Genomic DNA, 18,917 nt, shown 5'->3' on the forward strand with positions numbered 1-18,917 from the left:
AACTCAAAACGACTGGTCAGGTTGTTATAGGGTCATTGTGGACAGATTGACCAAATCTGTGCATTTCATTCGGGTGATGCTTCTTATAAATCAAAGAGGTTGGATCACACCTATATTAGGGAGATTGTACGCTTGCATGGTGTGCCCATTTCTATCATCTCGAATCGTCTCATTTAGTTCACTTTGCACTTTTGGAGAGCTGTTCATCAAGAGTTGGGCACATACCTGGAGCTCAATATTGTATTTCACCTTCAAACGGATGGCCAGTCCGAGTAGATTATCCAAATCCTTAAGGATATATTGAGCGCCTATGTTATTGATTTTAGAGGTCAATGGGACTAGTTTCTACCATTGGCGGAGTTTTCCTATAACAATATCTACCAGTCCAGCATACAAATAGCGTCATATAAGGCTTCATATGGTACATAGTGTTGTTCTCCTATTGGTTGGGTAGAGCCTAGTAAGGCTAGGATGTTTGGTACAGACTTGGTTCATGATGCGCTAGATAAGGTGAATCAGATCCAGGATTGCCTTTAGATAGTGTAGAGTAGGCACATGAGTTATGCAGACAAGAAGGTTTGTGATGTTGCTTTAATGGAAGGCGAGAAAGGTACTTTTGAATTTTTTGCCTGTGAAGGGCGTCATGAAATTTGGAAAGAAGGGAGAGTTAAGGCCAAGGTTTATTGTCCCATTTGGAATCATAAAGAGAGTGGGGGATGTTGCTTATAGGCTTACATTGCCTCCTAAACTAGCAAGGCTACATTCAGTATTTCATGTTTCTATGCTTCAGAAGTATCATGAAGACAAGTCGTATATATTGGAATTTAACACAGTGCAACTTGATGAGAATCTAACTTATGAAGAAGATCCGGTAGCTATTGTAGATCGGCAAGTTCGAAAATTGAGATCTAATGATGTTCCTTCCATGTATGTGCTTTGGAAAGATCAGCCGACTGAGGAGGCTACATGGGAATCTGAGTCTGATATGAGGAGTACATAACTGCATCTATTTACCAGTTCAGGTACATTTCAATGTTCTTCGAGGACGGATGTGTTTTTTAGAGATGGAGAATGAAATTACCTGATGGGTCATTTTGAGTTCTAGCTTCTCATTTTGTGATTTGAGACCTTACATAGCTTTAATTAATGATTTTTGACATATGTGCATGGATCGTTTTGATTTCTGAAAAGTTTACATGCATTTTTTAAAGAAACCTTGATTTTTGAACTTGATAATGGTGAGAGTTGATCACGGTCAACATTGTTGGTAAATGGCCTCAGATAGGTATTTTGATGATTCTAATAGGTTTGTATGATCATTTTAGACTTATACTCATGTTTTGTTCGGTCCTGGATGAATCGAGGTTGTTTCACCGCTTAGTGTGAAAAGTTGAAAATTTGAAATCTTCGAGTTTTGATGGGTGATTCTTAATGTTAAATTGATGTTTTGAGCTTATTAGTGAGTTTGTTTGAGGTTTATTGTTACAACACATATTTTTGTACGTGAAAGTACGCCATAAATAAATTAATGGAAGCTTGAAAATGAGATGTTACATCCCGAATTTTCGTACGATAAAGTTTCATCGTAAGTTAATCGACGTAAGTTCGGGAATTAGATTATTTTGAAATTTTAAGCATTATTCTATTTTAAACAAGTGATAAGTAAATTCATGAAGGTGAGAGGGGAAGCAAGTCAAAGAAAATGAATTTTCGTCCAAGTTTGGCATGTTGGAATAAAATACGGCCCGAACTAAAATACTCGATATTTATGGACTATTGACATACGAGGTACCACATGACCATGATAGTAAGGTGTATAAGGTATGTAAAAAGTGATTAGTATTTTAAGTAAGGTGAAATAATTCTCAATTAAATGGGTAATTAGTTAATTATTGCATAATCGGATATTACCTAATTAATTAATAACTAGTGATAGATTAATTAAAATTTTGGATAAGGACAAAGCCTCCCACGTGGAAGCAAATGGAAAGGGATCTAATGACTCTTGTTTTAGACAATTTAATAAGAAAGACACATGGACTGTGTATTAGCCCTCAAAAACGTGAAAAAAATGACTATCATAGTCATCTTTACAATTGTTTCAATTGATATACAATACAAAGGTGACTAATCAAATGTAAGCTAGCAACATTCTCTTTCCAATCCAACACTCTCTTTCCAATCCAACTTATAAGAAATTCTTATAAGTTGTGAAAAGAACGTTAGAAATTGTCAATTTCTCACAAAAGAAAAACGTGAATTCTTGCAACCAAAAGAAATCCAACTAGAATTATTGGAACTTTAGTAACGTAAAATTTTACGATTCTAACGGAGTATGGTGCAACCTTTTCTAAGAACATCATACGGATTTTTCCCTACTCCAGGTATGTTAAGGCTATCCCTTCTTTCTTTTTGGCATGAATAATACAAATAAAACGAGCAAAATACATAACTTTCATAAATGATTCTATTCATAGAAATACTAGGGGTATTTATATTCTTGATTCCCCATGTGTATTATTATTATATCTTCTGTTCATGGGTCTCAGAAAAATACGTATTTGATAAAGTTTATCCAAAAAGGCATATGGATATTTATGGCATTCCGAGAAAATTTTATTAACGTATTTCTTATGCATTTCATGCATTTATACATGTACATTGACCCATGAGCAGATATCGTTATATACGCGTATATATGTATATTATATTTATATGGGATATGGGATATGAGAAAAGGTTACGGCATTATATACGCATCACCACTTGATCAGCTGGTATACGTTGATGATTTTGCCCATAGTGACCGAGATGATATGATGGGATGCCCTCAGAGGCCTGATGATGTTATGAAACATGAACCTATGCATGACATGACATTCATGCACATATGCATGACACTATAATTATTTCATGATTTATAGAGTTATCCAGACTTACAGGTTGAGTCATTTACTCTATATTTCTTCCATATCTGTTATGTACTTATTTTTGTGTCTTACATACTCGGTACATTATTCATACTGACGTCCCTTTTGCTTAGGAATGCTGCATTTTATGCCCGCAGGTTCCGATAGACAGGTCGAGAGTCCTCCAAGTAGGCCATCAGATCAGCGGAAGATGTTGGTGCACTCCATTTGCTCTAGAGTTGCTTCTTGGGTCAGTACGATTAGTACATGTATTGATTGAAATGGCGGGACCCTGTCCTGACCTTTATGATATTATGTATTCTTAGAGGCTTGTAGACAGATTTCATGTACGTGAGAGTTTGTATGGCCATATCGGCCTATGTTTAGTATACGAGTGATCATTTTGATCTTATAGGTCCATATGTGTTATGTATAAGTTTGTATTACATGTTTTATTCTAGTTATCCTACGGCAACCTTTCTGTCTCATTTACTTATGATAGCATAATATGAAAGATATGTTATGTCGGTACCCGAATGATTAAGATACAGGGTTCCCGTCATGGCCCATCGGTTTGGGTCGTGACATTTATATACTTGTGTAGATGTTTGGAGTCGGCCCCAAGGGGCTCGAGTTAGTTTTGAATTGGTTTCAGATCATTTTTTGCCTTGTTGAGTTAGGTGATCTCCTGGTGTGTCGAAGTGTTTAGTGATCACAGAGTTTGTCCTACGATCGCATAAGAGGATTGGGGTTGGGGACAAGTTGTTCTTCACGATTGTATAGGTAGTTCCACGATCGCGTAGTTTCTTCTAGCACTCGGGGAAATGCTCTATGCGATTGCGACGGTGGTATAGCGATCACGTAGTAGGAGTTGGGGCCAGGAGACATTTGTTCTTCGCAAGCGCGTCGATAGGATCACGAATGGACGGCTTCCAGGACTTTTGGGGGCTATGGGGTATTCCATACATGAACCCGTGGGGTGCGCCACGAATGTAAAACCTTGGCTGGGATTTGTCTTTCGCGAACATGAGCTGGGCTTCGCGAATGCGGTGGTCACTGACCAATGGTCTTCGCAAACACATGTTCCTTCGCGAACGCGAAGAAGAAAGTTTGCTTAGGTATAAATAATGCTGAAATTCGGGATTTCGCCGTTTTTCACCATTTTTTAGACCTAGACCACGAATTTGGGAGATTATTTAAAGGGATTTCATCCCAAGTTTTAAGGTTAGTAATTTTTTTCTTGTTTTGATTTATTTTCATGAATTCTCCTAGATTTTTATCCCTAAATCTAGTACTTTTAAGCGTGGAAATTGGGTTTTGGGAAAAAACTTATGAGGACTAATTTTGGAGATTTGGACGTCGATATGAGGTCTAATCTTGATGAAAATCACATATTTGGACGTGAAGGTAAATGGTTAATAAAAATTTGATAGTTATTTTGGATTGCGACTAAGTACCCAGATTTGTTTTTTGTTGACTTTTTCAAATATGATAAAGATCAAACCTTTTTGATACCAGAAAAGATTTTGAATCATGATTTGACTTGTTTGAATATTATTTGATTATATTCGAGTTGTTTGGAATCTTGTGATAGAGGCAAGGATGTGTTGGATTGTGATTATATTACGGAAAGAGATATGTATCATGGTTAACGTTGAATTGAGAGAATTAGGATGTGATTGGTCTAATTACTAAGTGTTCTATATGTTGGGGACGACGTATATACAAGGTGACAAGTGTATCTGTGTTGTCATGGGTTTAAACATGCAGGTAGAACTAACTTACTTCATGTATTACTTATTTTATGTCTTTAATTTTTACGTGCATTTACTGGTCATATCCTTTGCTTATTATATATCCTATTTGCTATATGCCTTTACTTGATGCATATCTTTACTCGCTACAAGCTTTTACTTGTCTTATACCATTACTTATGTTATGTCTTACTTGTTTCATGCCTTATTCTCTTATACTACGTGGGCTTGTATGGTTATTGTTTGTCCACGTGTTACGTACTTGTTGGGTCTTTGTTGAGGTATCTGGGTGAGAATAGCTCTTGGATTTGAGTTTCCTATCCTTACTTGTTTGTATGCATTTTTCCTTGGTAGATTTCACGTATTTGTTTCCTTTTACCTAATATTATGAATTTTTCTGCTTGGTTGTTGTTGGAAGATTTTATATCATTAATATTGGGATCGGGTTGTACATCGTAATAATATTCATTATTAATATTAGGATCAAGTTCCACGCTACAACGATATTTGTTATTGATATTGGGATCGGGTTGCACATTACAACGGTATTATTATTGATATTAGGATCGGGTTATACGCTACATCGGTATCTATTATTGATATTGGGATAGGGTATTGATCCCTACGACGCTTACAGAGGTGATTTTGTGTTATTGTTTGTGAATGTGGCAGTTGACGGGTTAGTATAACCATCTTTTGAATTGGGCTCATGAAGGCTTAATGTGGTACAAAAATTTAATCAAGATGGATAATATCATTAGATTAAACGTTTTAGCTCATGACATTATGCACGTATTAGTGTATTCGAATGGCCATGAGTTTGATATTGCTTAATTCTCACCTTTAACTCTATTAACGCTTTATCTTTTGATGATGGCAAAAGGAGAAAGTTAAGAATCTCCACTTAAAGCTAATCAATGAACGAATCTGGTCTCTATGTTTCGATTATGTGATAATCTGCTGCTTAAGAAGTGTATTTGTAGAAATAATATTGAACCAATCTGGTTCTTATGCCTAGCTATCTATAAAGTTGCAATGAATAGAAGGTAAGTCTCTTACACTTAAGCAAAACATATATTTTAGAGGACATGAAGTGGCTATGAAACTGGTTGTTATGCAGAATATTTCCCATGGATTTGCCATCATCAAAAATGAAAATATTGTTGAGATGAACTTAATTTGTTTTGATGATTAATAAACTTTTACGAAAGAACCAGGTCACCTAAAGTATGTTGATTAAAAAATGAAGATCATTTCCTAGTGCAAATTGGTTGAAACATCCATATTAACAATTGAAAAGATTTTGTTCGTGGATTAGAAGGAAAATATTAGTTGAAGGAACTTGTATTCAACAAGGATTCATCAATTATTAAAATACTCGCATGAAAAGAAAAATGCATGAAAGAGATTTTAAGAAAATAAAATGGAATCTTTTTAGGATTTATTTTTCTTAAGAGCTAATTGAATTATGTTAGGTCTGGGAGCTAAAACTGGAAAAGAATTTCTATATAAAGTATAATATTGCTGCCATTGAAGGCTACCGCTATTCTGAACAATCACAAAATTTATTTAAGGTTAATAGCAATTATAACAAGGAGATGCTTTCAGAGATTCAAGCTGCTCGACTGTAGAATCAGGTCCAAACGACAAAGCTGCTCAAGTTCTTTGTTGTTTTAGGTTTGAATCAATTGTTCTTTAATTGAAAACATATATTGCTTATTGAGAAGTGTAATCATAGGCAAACAAATCTGAAGAATTTGTTTTGCTTTCTAGGCTAGAGTTTATAGTCTGGAAAAAGGTAGCTACAATTGAATTGATTGTAGGGGTAATATACTAGAGTTAGTCCCTTTGGTTATTGCGTTACAACCTAAAATCGCTCTTTGAAATTAATGAAGTATTGAGGCAAATCCTAAGAGGGTAGGTCATGGTGTTACTTCCTTGAGCTAGGAGATTTTCCACACTTACTTGTGTACTTTAATTTTTGCACTTCACTTTCGGTCTTGTGTCAGAATAGTTAGGTCAAAGAACCATGTTTTTGACACACAAAAATCAAGCAAGACAGAATTCCCTCCCCCCCCCCCCCGGCTCGATGCATCCTAATATAATAATTAAATTATGCACTAAATTTTGAGTTAATTAGCATCTATTTGCAAAAACTGAACCTAAATTATTTTCTTTTTTTGAGTTGCGGTTTTTCAGAAGAATGCAAGTAATTTCTTGACAAAATATATACAAATCACTGGTTAAGAGGAAAGACAAGGATTTCATGTTTTAAAACTAGTACAAGTAACATTGAATATAATTAAGGAATTTGAGTTTCAGAAATCAAGTACGATGAGAGAGTCAGAGGTCACCATTTGGTATGATGTCATGAGAAAGGGTTCCTCTCTCTGTGAGAGCAAATGTGTTCACTCTACTTCTCAAAATTCCTAGTACTCAATCTTATCTCTAGCTGTAAAACTAGATGCTTTTTGTTTCTTGTAGAAAGGTGTTGCTCTCTCTCAATATTAACTGAGTTCATAACGTCAAATTCTAGCAAAACCTAATAGTTTGAGGTTGCTTTAAGAATTCATAAATGCAAAATCCTAAATTCACCTCTGATTAAATTTGTTCTTCTTGAGTATTAGTAAGTTTTTTCTGCTCCAGTGCATGCATGTTCATTCACGACTTTGAACGGTGGCTCTGCCTATCGCAACCTAAAATGGGAAACCAATAATTCTGAGAGCTAAGTGTCTTGTGGCCTTTTTGCTGAAAACATTCTAAAACCAAAATCTCATTCACCCACTGGACACTAGACAAAGCAAACCAGACATGGTGGTTCACACATCTTTATCTCTGCCAAGGTCTAATCATATTTGTCCCCCACATGCTAAGACTTTGTTTATAAATATTCCGAGTTCAACGTAGAGAATTTATACATATATTCACCCTTGGAGGAATTACGACCATATAGATTTGAACGATCGATACTGAAAAAATACTAGAGGCTAAACAATTAATGTTGTTTAACTCTCACAATTTCAATACGTGAAGAGTCGTGGCAATAAATTGTACGGGTAAATATATGAACTTGGTATTATACATCGTCAGTTTGAGTAAATTTTTCTATGTATATCTCCTTCGAGTGATATGATAAAGTAATCGTGTAAATTTAGCTAGTGCAAATAACACTTTTGTTTACCCGTAAAACGGTACACTTAAACTTGTAACGTGATTCATAGACACGTGTATTAATTTTATCCAAAAATATAAAATGAGTAAGAACATAAATAAGATATTAAAATAACTCGAAGAAAATACAAGCCTGGTTGTATACTTAGCTTCTCCGGAAGCAATAATAAGAGCAATATCAAGAATAAAAGAAAGAGAGTAGTGTGATAAAATAAGAGCAGATTTTAGCTTTTTTGTACAGATGATTTTTTCATGTCCTATAATGAATATAAATTCTCCTATTTATAGCTTTATTCAGGGAGACAAGATCTCCAAATTAAGCTCTTCTTTAATGTGATTAAAACTCCTCCTGATGGCTGCATAACAGTTGAACATTAATAGAAATATTCTTTGTAACGGTTGCTCATTGAATATTGACTTTTCCAACCGATGTCTTTGTTTCAAATATTCTTTCTCGATTCCAATGCCTTTGGAACTTATTCAGTACCGGTCATATATTTATATCCAATGCCAACTATTTGGTGACTCATACCTTACCCTTCTTTACTTCCACATGTCAACTCGTCGAGCATCCACCTATCATTTATCAATTTTATCCCATACAGATAGTCCCTCTACTTTTTGGTGACAATATTCCATGTTACCCGTAAGTAGATAAGACCTTTTTCTTGGTAGGAAAGTTCCTTAACAGTTTCTAACACTTGAAAGGACGCACGTCTTCTTGCATTTAATGAGTCAAACGCGTGTCATCCCTTGATTCGACAAACATTTTTGCCAATTTTTAAGGTAATCATGACCATGAATTTTGCCGCCTATAAACTTCTCCATTACTCATCACTTTAACCTTTTATTTTACAAACTCCTCACTCAAATTTCGTATCATCATTTCTTCTACTACCACTATTCTCAGAAATTCTGGTTTTTTCATCGAAGGTGGTTCTTCTAAAAAGAATAAAATTAAAGAAGTCAACGTTGAAGCGGAACCTCCTAATGTAAACACAATCATATCTTCCCAACTTAACTCCAGTTGGACCTTCAAGTTTTTAAAAAAAAATATCAACCCCAAGAATGATAGAAATTGGCGTATTCATAAAATCCTTCTTTCATTCGCCCGGTTAGCATTCCTGTTGTAAATGAGGATTACAATTAGAAAAATATCAAAATCTTTGTCCCCAATGGGGTGGAAAGGGTCACTTTTAGAAAATCCAATTTCAAGTATGTTTATACATACACTTTTACCTTAAGATTAGGTCAAGGAATAGATCCCATTATTTTAGAATATTCCCACCATTACAAAATATGCTTGGCTCAAGTAAGCCCATCGATATGGCATACAGTGGCTTGCCTACAGAAATTTTATTCTCATGTTGGAGAAACTCTCACTCTTGCCCATTTGATCAACCTCTACTCCCCAAAAATTTTTTGTGGAGGCATGATCAAACTCAGCGGTCGTGGTAATCATGCTATTATTACTAGTGATGATGATGATAATGACCATAGTTGGATGAAACAGTTCATTATCATCGCTACCAGAGAAATCCTTCTGGCAACAACCCCTTCTATTCCTAAATCCTGGAATTTTACTCGTAAATTTTCACATATCTTTTCCTTATTGTGTTAAAGAGAATTTCCTCTTTTTCTAATTTGTATTTATCTTATTCTAGCTACCCGTTAGGAACCACCATCAATTAAGAACATGGCCCAATGGGTATACAGAATTCTAGACGTTTCCACACCGAACTTCTTGTCACGACCCCGGTTCGTCCTTCGTGAACCATCGTGACGACACCTAGTCCCTACGACTAGGTAAGCCTAAATTGCAGAAAATAAACAAATTTGCGGGAGTAAAACAATTTAAAACAGAATTAGAGTAATAAGACAGTGTTTAAAAGTGCCGCTCGGCATACATAATATTTAAGTCTCATAAACTAATACATATCTCCAAGACCCAAAAACCCATGAATCACAAGCTAAGGATCACTACATAGTGCTCTAACTCCAGAATAGTCTAAAACAAAATAACTACAGAAGGGTGGTAACTATAAGAGAGAGTGGAGAGAGACTCCTCGATCTGCAGATGCGGTAGATATACCTCAAAGTCTCTGAACGGTCGCCTCGCCTCAAGGATGGTAAGTCTTAGTCAAGGTACCTGGATCTGCACATGAAAAACATGCACAGAAAGGGCATGCGTACACCATAGCGGTACTCAGTAAGTGTCAAGCCTAACCTCGGCCGGCTAGAGTCGAGGAAGGTCAGAGCCCTACTGAGGTTAAATAAAATACAAAGTATAACAATGTAGAATAAGACAGAATAATTAAGTGCAACAGTATGAAATAATATAGAATAGAAAGAGCAACAACAACTAGAACAGAGGCAAAATAATCACATAGGGAACATGGCTCAACACAGAGATAGCAACCGAGGATCTACTAGGATACCGTCCTGTAGCCCCCAAATGTATATGTCCAGTGGATCTCCCGGGTGTCATCCCGTAGTCAAACTCATAATGCGTCAGGGATCTACCGGAATCCCGTTTCGTAGTTCTCAAATGTAAATACCCAGTACTGGGGGAATCTACCGGGTGCAGTCCCGTAGTTCCATATAACTATGTAGGGGGATCTACCGGAATCCCACATCCGTAGTCCCAAATAAACAGACAAGGGGGATCTACCAGAATCCCACATCCATAGTCCAAAATAAACAGACAAGGGGGAGCTCCCGAGATCCCACATCCGTAGTCCCGTAAATACACAACAGCATTAGGAAAATATTCAAAAATGGCAAATTTCATATTAAGGCAATAAGTAATTCTAGCCTAGCATGCTGCATAGAATTTAGGTAAGGCAGTTTAAGCAAATAAAATAATTAAATCACTTAGACATGCTTTCCTAAGCTAACAACAGGCTTAATAGTGCGAGTATTAAAAATAGGATAGGAAACATACTAGTAATTACTTAATAAAAACCGGATTTCAAACAATTAGCACAAATACGCACTCGTCACCTCACGTACAAGGCATTTCAATAACAAAATATACCAAATCCTAAGAGGAAAGGTCCCCCACATAAGGTTAGGCAATCCACTTACCTCGAATCGGTTCAAAATAAACCCGAAATCACGCTCTTGCCACGAGTACTCGACTCAAAATGGCCCAAATCTATTCAATTCAATTGCATAATGTAAATAACACTTCAAGTAACTGATTCTACAAAGAAATGCTGAGCTAATACGCGAAATTAGGTGAATGACCAAAATGCCCCTCGGGCCCACGTCTCGCAATCAGGTAAAATTTATATTTGAAGAATCCTCACGCTCTCACGAGTTCATGCATACCAAAATTATCCAAATCCAAGGTCAAATTCCGAATCAAAAGTCGAATTCTAAGTCTAAGAACTTTCTTCCAACTTTTACCCAATTTTCATCTCCAAACCGAAATTAAATGAAGAATTCATGTTTAGATTAATGGGTTACAAGCAAAAAGGAGTAAGGAATCGATACCCAATTGATATCTCTGAAAATCTCTGAAAATCTCGTTCAAATCCAAGCTCTCAAACTCTAGTTTTGATAAAAATGGCTAAACCCTCGACTTTGAAATTTTATAATCTTCCCAAGTAAATCCTTCTTCGCGAACGCGGAAAAACCCTCGCATTCGCGAATCACAACTTCGCTTGGCCCAGATGTCCTTCATCGTGAATGAAATTCCCCTATCGCCAATGCGGTAGCAGACTTCCCCCTCCTACGCAAACGCGGGACCCTCTTCGCGAACGCGTAGGCATATGAACTCTCAGCTTCGCGAACGCGGGACCATCATCGCGAACGCGAAGCGTTAATCTTCCACCAGCCCTAGCTCCTTTTTGTGAATGCAAGACCCCACTCCAACTTCCGAAATTCTATTCCGACCCTCGGATCAAAATCTCACTATCGAACCGAAAACTTCAAAAATTCATCTTTCGGCATTTCAAGTCTAAATTAGCTACGGACCTCCAAAACACAATCCGAACACGCTCCTAAGCCCAAAATCACTCAATGGAGCTAACGGAACCATCGAATTTCCATTCCGAGGTCGTCTTCACACTGTTCCGACTACGGTCAACTTTCCAACACTTAAGCTCTCATTTAGGGACTAAGTGCCCTAAAATTCTCCGAAACTCAAAACTGAACATCCCGGCAAATCAAAATAGTAGATATAAACTTGGGGAAAGCAGTTAATGGGGGATCGGGGCATAAATTCTTAAGACGACTGGCCGGGTCGTCACATCCTCCTACACTTAAACATTCATTTGTCCTCGAACGAGCATAAAGACATAAATGAAGTAGTGAAAAAATGAGGGTAACGGTTGCGCATATCCCGCTCAGTCTCCCAGGTCGCCTCCTCGACCGGTTAACATTCATTTACAGATGCACTGTTCTTTGACCTCAGCTTTCTAAACTGTCTGTCCAATATTGCTACTGGCTTCTCAATATAAGATAGATCCTTGTCCAACTGGACTGAACTGAAATCCAACACGTGCGACGGATCACTGTGATACCTCCGGACCATCGAAACATGAAATACCGGATGAACTCCTTCCAAGCTGGGAGGTAAGTCAAGTTCATAAGAAACATCCCCAACACACCTCAATATCTCAAAAGGGCCAATAAACCTCGGACTCAACTTTCCCTTCTTCCCAAATCTCATAACGCCCTTCATAGGCGAAACCCGAAGCAGAACCCGCTCTCCAACCATATAGGAAACATCACAATCTTCCCAGTCTGCATAACTCTTCTATTTGGACTTGGCTGTGCGGAGTCTATCCTGAATCACATTTACCTTCTCCAAAGCATCTTGAACTAAGTCTGTAACCAATAATATGGCCTTACCTGGCTCAAACCAACCCACCAGGGATCTACACCATCTACCATATAAAGCCTCATACGGTGCCATCTGAATGTTGAACTGACAGTTGTTGTTGTAAGCAAACTCCGCCAATGGCAAGAACTGATCCCAAGACCCTCCAAACTCAATCACACACGTACGGAGCATATCCTCAAGAATCTGAATAGTACGCTCGGACTATCCGTCTATCTGCAGGTGAAATGTTGTATTCAACTCCACTCGAGTACCCAACTCATGCTGAACGGCTCTCCAGAACTGTGATGTGAACTGAGTACCTCTATCTAAAATAATGGAAACCGGAATACCATGCAGATGAATAATCTCCCGGATAAAGATCTCCGCCAACCGCTCCGAGGAATAAGTAGTACACACAGGAATAAAGTGAGCGGATTTGGTCAGTCGATCCACAATCACCCAAATAGCATCGAACTTTCTCAAAGTCCGTGGGAGCCAAACTACAAAGTCCATGGTGATCCGCTACCACTTCCACTTCGAAATCTCTATCTGTTGAAGCAACCTACCCAGTCTCTGGCGCTCATACTTCACCTGCTGACAGTTAAGGCACCGAACTACAAATCCAACTATATCTTTCTTCATTCGCCTCTACCAGTAGTGTTGCCTCAAATCCTGATACATCTTCGCGGAACCCGGACGAATGGAATACCGCGAGCTATGGGCCTACTCCAGAATCAACTCCCAAAGCCCATCAACATTGGGTACACAAATTCGACCTTGCATCTTCAATACCCCATCATCACCAATAGTCACATCTCTGGTATCACCGTGCTGAACCTTGTCCTTGAGGACAAGCAAATGAGGGTGATCATACTGTCGCTCCCTGGTACGATCAAATAACGATGACCGAGAAACCACGCAAAGCTAGAACCCGACTAGGCTCCGAAAGATCCAATCTCACAAACTGGCTGGCTAGGGCCTGAACATCCATCGCCATAGGTCTCTCCGATACTAGTAAATAAGTCAAACTCCCCAAACTCTCTGCCCGGTGACTCAAGGCATCGGCCACCACATTGGCCTTTCCCAGGTGATACAAAATAGTGATATAATAATCTTTCAGCAATTCTAACCATCTCCTCAGGCGCAAATTTAGATCCTTTTGCTTGAACAGGTGTTGCAAGCTCCGATGGTCAGTATAAATCTCACAGGGAACCCCGTATAAATTATGGCGCCAAATCTTCAGGGCGTGAACAATGGCAGCTAACTCAAGGTCGTAGACAGGGTAATTCTTCTCATGTATCTTCAACTGTCTGGATGCGTAGGCAATCACCCTACCGTCCTACATCAACACCGCTCCGAGGCCAATCCATGAGGCATCACAATAGACCGTATAAAACCCCCGAACCTATAGGCAGTATCAAAATTAGGTCTGTGGTCAAAGCTGTCTTGAGCTTCTGAAAGCTCTCCTCACACTTCTCCGTCCACTGGAACGGAGCACCCTTCTGGGTCAACCTGGTCATGGGGGTGCGATCGATGAAAACCCCTCCACAAAACAACGGTAGTAACTCGCCAAGCCAAGGAAACTGCAGATCTTCGTAGCTGAGGATGGTCTGGGCCAACTCTGCACGGCCTCTATTTTCTTCGGATCCACCTGAATGCCCTTACTTGATACCACGTGGCCTAGGAATGCCACTGAATCCAACCAAAACTCACTTTTTGAGAAATTAGCATATAACTTCTTCTCTCTCAGAGTCTGAATCACAGTCCTCAGGTGCTGCTCATGATCTTCCCGACTCCGGAATACACCAGAATATCATCAATAAAGACAATGACGAACGAGTCAAGATACGACCGGAACACACTGTGCATCAAATGCATAAAGGTTGCTAGGCCATTGGTCAGCCCAAATGACATAACAAGGAACTCGTAATGACCATACCGAGTCCTAAAAGTAGTCTTCGGGATATCTGGCTCCCAAATCTTCAACTGATGGTAACTTGAGTGCAAGTCAATCTTAGAAAATACTCGTGCGCCCTAAAGCTGGTCAATAGATCATCAATATGAAAGGATAACGGTTCTTCACTGTAACCTTATTCAACTAGCGATAATCAATACACATACGCATAGAACCATCCTTTTTCTTCATAAACAAGATAGAAGCACCCCAAGGTGATACACTGGGCCAAATAAAACCCTTATCAAGCAATTCCTATAATTGATCCTTGAACTCCTTTAACTAAGGAGGAGCCATACGATACGCAGGAATAGAAAAAGGCTGAGTGCCCAGAAATATGATCAATGCTAAAATCAATATCTCTATCAGGCGGCATGCCCGGGAAGATCAGCTGGAAACACATCGGAAAAATTCCGTACTATTGGAACTGAATCAACTGAAGGGGTATCAATACTGACATCTCTCGCATAAGCTAAATATGTGTCACATCCCTTCTCAACCATATGCTGAGCTTTAAGAAAAGAGATAACTCTACTGGGAGTGAGATCTAAAGTACCTCTCCACTCAACACGTGGCACACCTAGCATAGCCAGCATCACGGTTTTGGCATGACAATCAAGAATAGCATAATGGGGCGACAACCAGTCCATGCCCAAGATAATGTCAAAATCTACCATGCTGAGCAATAATAAATTAGCTCTGGTCTCAAAACCACTAAGAGCAACCAAAAACGACCGATAGATGCGGTCCACAACAAGAAAATCTGCCACAGGAGTAGAAACATAAATAGGGGATCTCAAAGAATATCGAGATACACCCAAATGCAGAGCAAAATAAGAAGACAAATAAGAATAAGTGGAGCCTGGATCGAATAGAACCGATATATCTCTATGAAAAACCAGTATAATACCTGTAATGCCAGAATCGGAGGCAACAACCTCGGTACGGGCAAGAAGGGCATAGTATCTGGCCTGGCCTCCCCCTCTAGGGCGACCTCTACCTCCCCGACCTCCACCTCTAGCTGGCTGAGCAGGTGGGGTAGCAACTGGAGCTGTAACCATAGCCTCAGAACTCTGCGAGGCACATTGTGGTTGAGAAGTCTTTGGAGGTGCACCGCTCCCAAGTATGGGGCAATCCCTCACCATACGACGTCTGTCACCACACTCAAAACAAGCTAACGGAGGACGTGGTGGCTGTGACTGGCTCAGGCTAGGTCTACTGGACTAACCTTTGAAACCACCCCGTGCAGGAGGCGCGCTAGATATTGGTGGTGCATAATAAGGCTCATGAGGCCTAGGAGGAGCTGGAATACCATTGGCTGCTGGAAGAGCCGAATGATATGGCGGCTTATATAACCCCTACCATGACGACTTGCTGCTGGGGCACGAGCACTAGAGAAATGGCCCGACTCTCGAGACCTCTTGGCCTCCCTCTCCTCTCTCTCCTTAGCATGCATTCCCTCAATCCTCCTAGCAATACTCACCACCTGCTGATAAGAAATATCCATCTCTAACTCACGAGCCATACTAGACCTGATACTAGAATAAAGCCCTCAATAAACGGGCGAACCCTCTCACGAACCGTAGAAACCAAGGCTGGTGCATGCCTAGCCAAACTGGTGTAATAGACAGCATACTCTAAGACAGTCATAGTACCTAGCACAAATGCTCAAACTCTGCACGCCATACGTCTCTGAGGCTCTAAGGAACATACTCTCTCAGGAACAAATCTGAAAACTGAGTCCAAGTTAGTGAAGCAACCTCATCCGGACTATCTAACTCATAGGTGCACCACCACTCATAGGCGGTTCCTCGAAGCTGGAAAGTAGTGAAGGAAATCCCGCTCGATCCTGATATACCCATGGTACGAGGAATGCGGTAACTCTCATCTAGAAATCCTAGAGCATCCTCCGATGCTAGACCGTTGAATACAGTAGACTTGTACCTCTTGAACCTCTCAAGCCTCAGTTGCTCCTCCTCGAAAGCTGCTGCCCTGTCCTTGGGCTGAACTGGCACTGCAGACGGTACAGGAATAAGCTCAAAGACCTGCTCAACATGCACTCACTACTCAGGAGTGCGGGAGGCAGGAGTCTGTGCTCCTCCCCCGGCCTGAGATGTAGCTGCAGCAAAAGGAAGCAACCCTTCCTGGTGTACATGCTCATGAACTGTGCCAGAGTCTCCTGCAGAGCTGGAGTAGTAGTAGCAATAGGCATGTCAGATGCTTGGACTCCGGTTGGAACTGCTGGTGGTACCAAGGTGGCAGCTCGCGCAGTGCTCTAGCTGCACCACGTGCGCGTCCTCGGTCTCTGACGGCTGCAGTAGGGGGCACGGGTGCCTGATCATCTCGGGTAGCACGTGTCCTCGCCATCTGTGAGAGAATAGAAGACAGAAGTTTAGAATTGTGATGTCAAAATATTGCATGACAAGGAAATCAAATGAACTAAAATTTTCCTAACAGTTACATAGCCTCTCGTAGATAAGTACAGACATTTCCGTACCGATCAGTGAAACTCTAATAAACTGGCTTGTGATACATGACTCCTATGAACCTAGAGCTCTGATACAAACTTGTCACGACCCTAGTTCACCTTCCGTGAACCATCGTGATGGCACCTAGTCCCTACGACTAGGTAAGCCTAAATTGTGGAAAGAAAACCAATTTGCGAGAGTAAAACAATTTAAAATAGAATTGGAGTAATAAGACAGTGTTTAAAAGTGTCGCTCAGCATACACAATATTTAACTCTCATAAACCAATACATATCTCCAAGATCCGGAAACCCATGAATCACAAGATAAGGATCACTACATAGTGCTCTAACTCAAGAATAGTCTAAAACAAAATAAATACATAAGGGCGGTAACTATAAGAAAGAGTGGAGAGGGACTCCTCGATCTGTGGACGCGACAAATATACCTTGAAGTCTATGAATGGTCGCCTCGCCTCGAGGATGGTAAGTCTGAGTCAAGGTACCTGGATCTACACATGAAAAACATGCGCAGAAAGGGCATGAGTACACCACAGTAGTACTCAGTAAGTGCCAAGTCTAACCTCGATCGGGTAGTTACGAGGAAGGTCAGGGCCCTACTGGGTTAAATAAAATACAAAATATAATAGTGTACAACAAGACAGTATAATTAAGTGCAACAGTAAGAAATAACATAGAATATAAAGAGCAACAACAACTAGAATAGAGGCAAAATAATCACCGGGGGAACACAGCTCAACACAGAGATAGCAACCGGGGATCTACCAAGATACCATCATGTAGACCCCAAATGTAAATGTCCAGTGGATCTCCCGGTTGTCGTCCCGTAGTCCAACTCATAATGCATCGGGGATCTACCAGAATCCCATTCTGTAGTCCCCAAATGTAAATACCCAGTACTAGAGGATTTTACCAGGTGCAGTCCCGTAGTTCCATATAACTGTGCAGGGGGATCTATCGGAATCCCACATCTGTAGTCCCAAATAAACAAACAAGGGGGATCTACCAGAATCCCACATCCATAGTCCTAAATAAACAGACAAGGGGGAGCTACCGGAATCCCACATCCGTAGTCCCAATGTAAATACACAACGGCAACAGGAAAATATTCAGAAATGGCAAATTTTATATTAAGGCAACAAGTAATTCTAGCCAAGCATGTTGCACAGAATTCAGGTAAGGCAGTTTGAGCAAATAAAGCAATTAAATCACTTAGACATGCTTTCCTAAGCTGGCAACACGCTTAATAGTGCAAGTAATAAAAACAGAAAAGGAAACATACTAGTAATTACTTAATGAAAATCGGATTTCCAATAATTAGCACAAGTACGCACTCGTCACCTAACATACAAGGCATTTCAATTACCAAATATATCAAATCCTAAGGGAAAAGGTCCCCCACACAAGGTTAGGCAAGCCACTTACCTCGAACCGGCTCAAAATCAACCTGAAACCACGCTCTAGCCACTAGTACTCGACTCCAAATGGCCCAAATCTATTCAATTCAATTGCATAATGTAAATAACACTTCAAGTAACTGATTCTACAAAGAAATTCTAAGCTAATACGCGAAATTAAGTAAAATGACTAAAATGCCCCTCAGGCCCACGTCTCGTAATCAGGTAAAATTTATATTTTCAGAATCCTGATGCTCTCACGAGTTCATGCATACCAAAATTATCCAAATCAAAGGTCAAATTCTAGGTCTAAGAACTTTCTTCCAACGTTTCCCCAATTTTCATCTTTAATCCGAAATTAAATGATGAATTCATGTTTAGATTAATGGGTTACAAGCAAAATGGATTAAGGAA

General features: G+C 39.6%; 1 protein-coding gene across 1 annotated transcript; it reads left to right on the plus strand.

The window, feature by feature from the left end:
- Positions 1-643: 643 nt before the first annotated feature.
- Positions 644-1,000, plus strand: LOC138868946 (uncharacterized). Its single transcript, XM_070146526.1, has one exon. The coding sequence runs from the start codon at positions 644-646 to the stop codon at positions 998-1,000; it is 357 nt and encodes a 118-aa protein (XP_070002627.1).
- Positions 1,001-18,917: the final 17,917 nt, after the last annotated feature.

Source organism: Nicotiana sylvestris, chromosome 5, assembly GCF_000393655.2.
Source record: "Nicotiana sylvestris chromosome 5, ASM39365v2, whole genome shotgun sequence".
In the NCBI taxonomy this organism is placed as follows: Eukaryota; Viridiplantae; Streptophyta; class Magnoliopsida; order Solanales; family Solanaceae; genus Nicotiana; species Nicotiana sylvestris.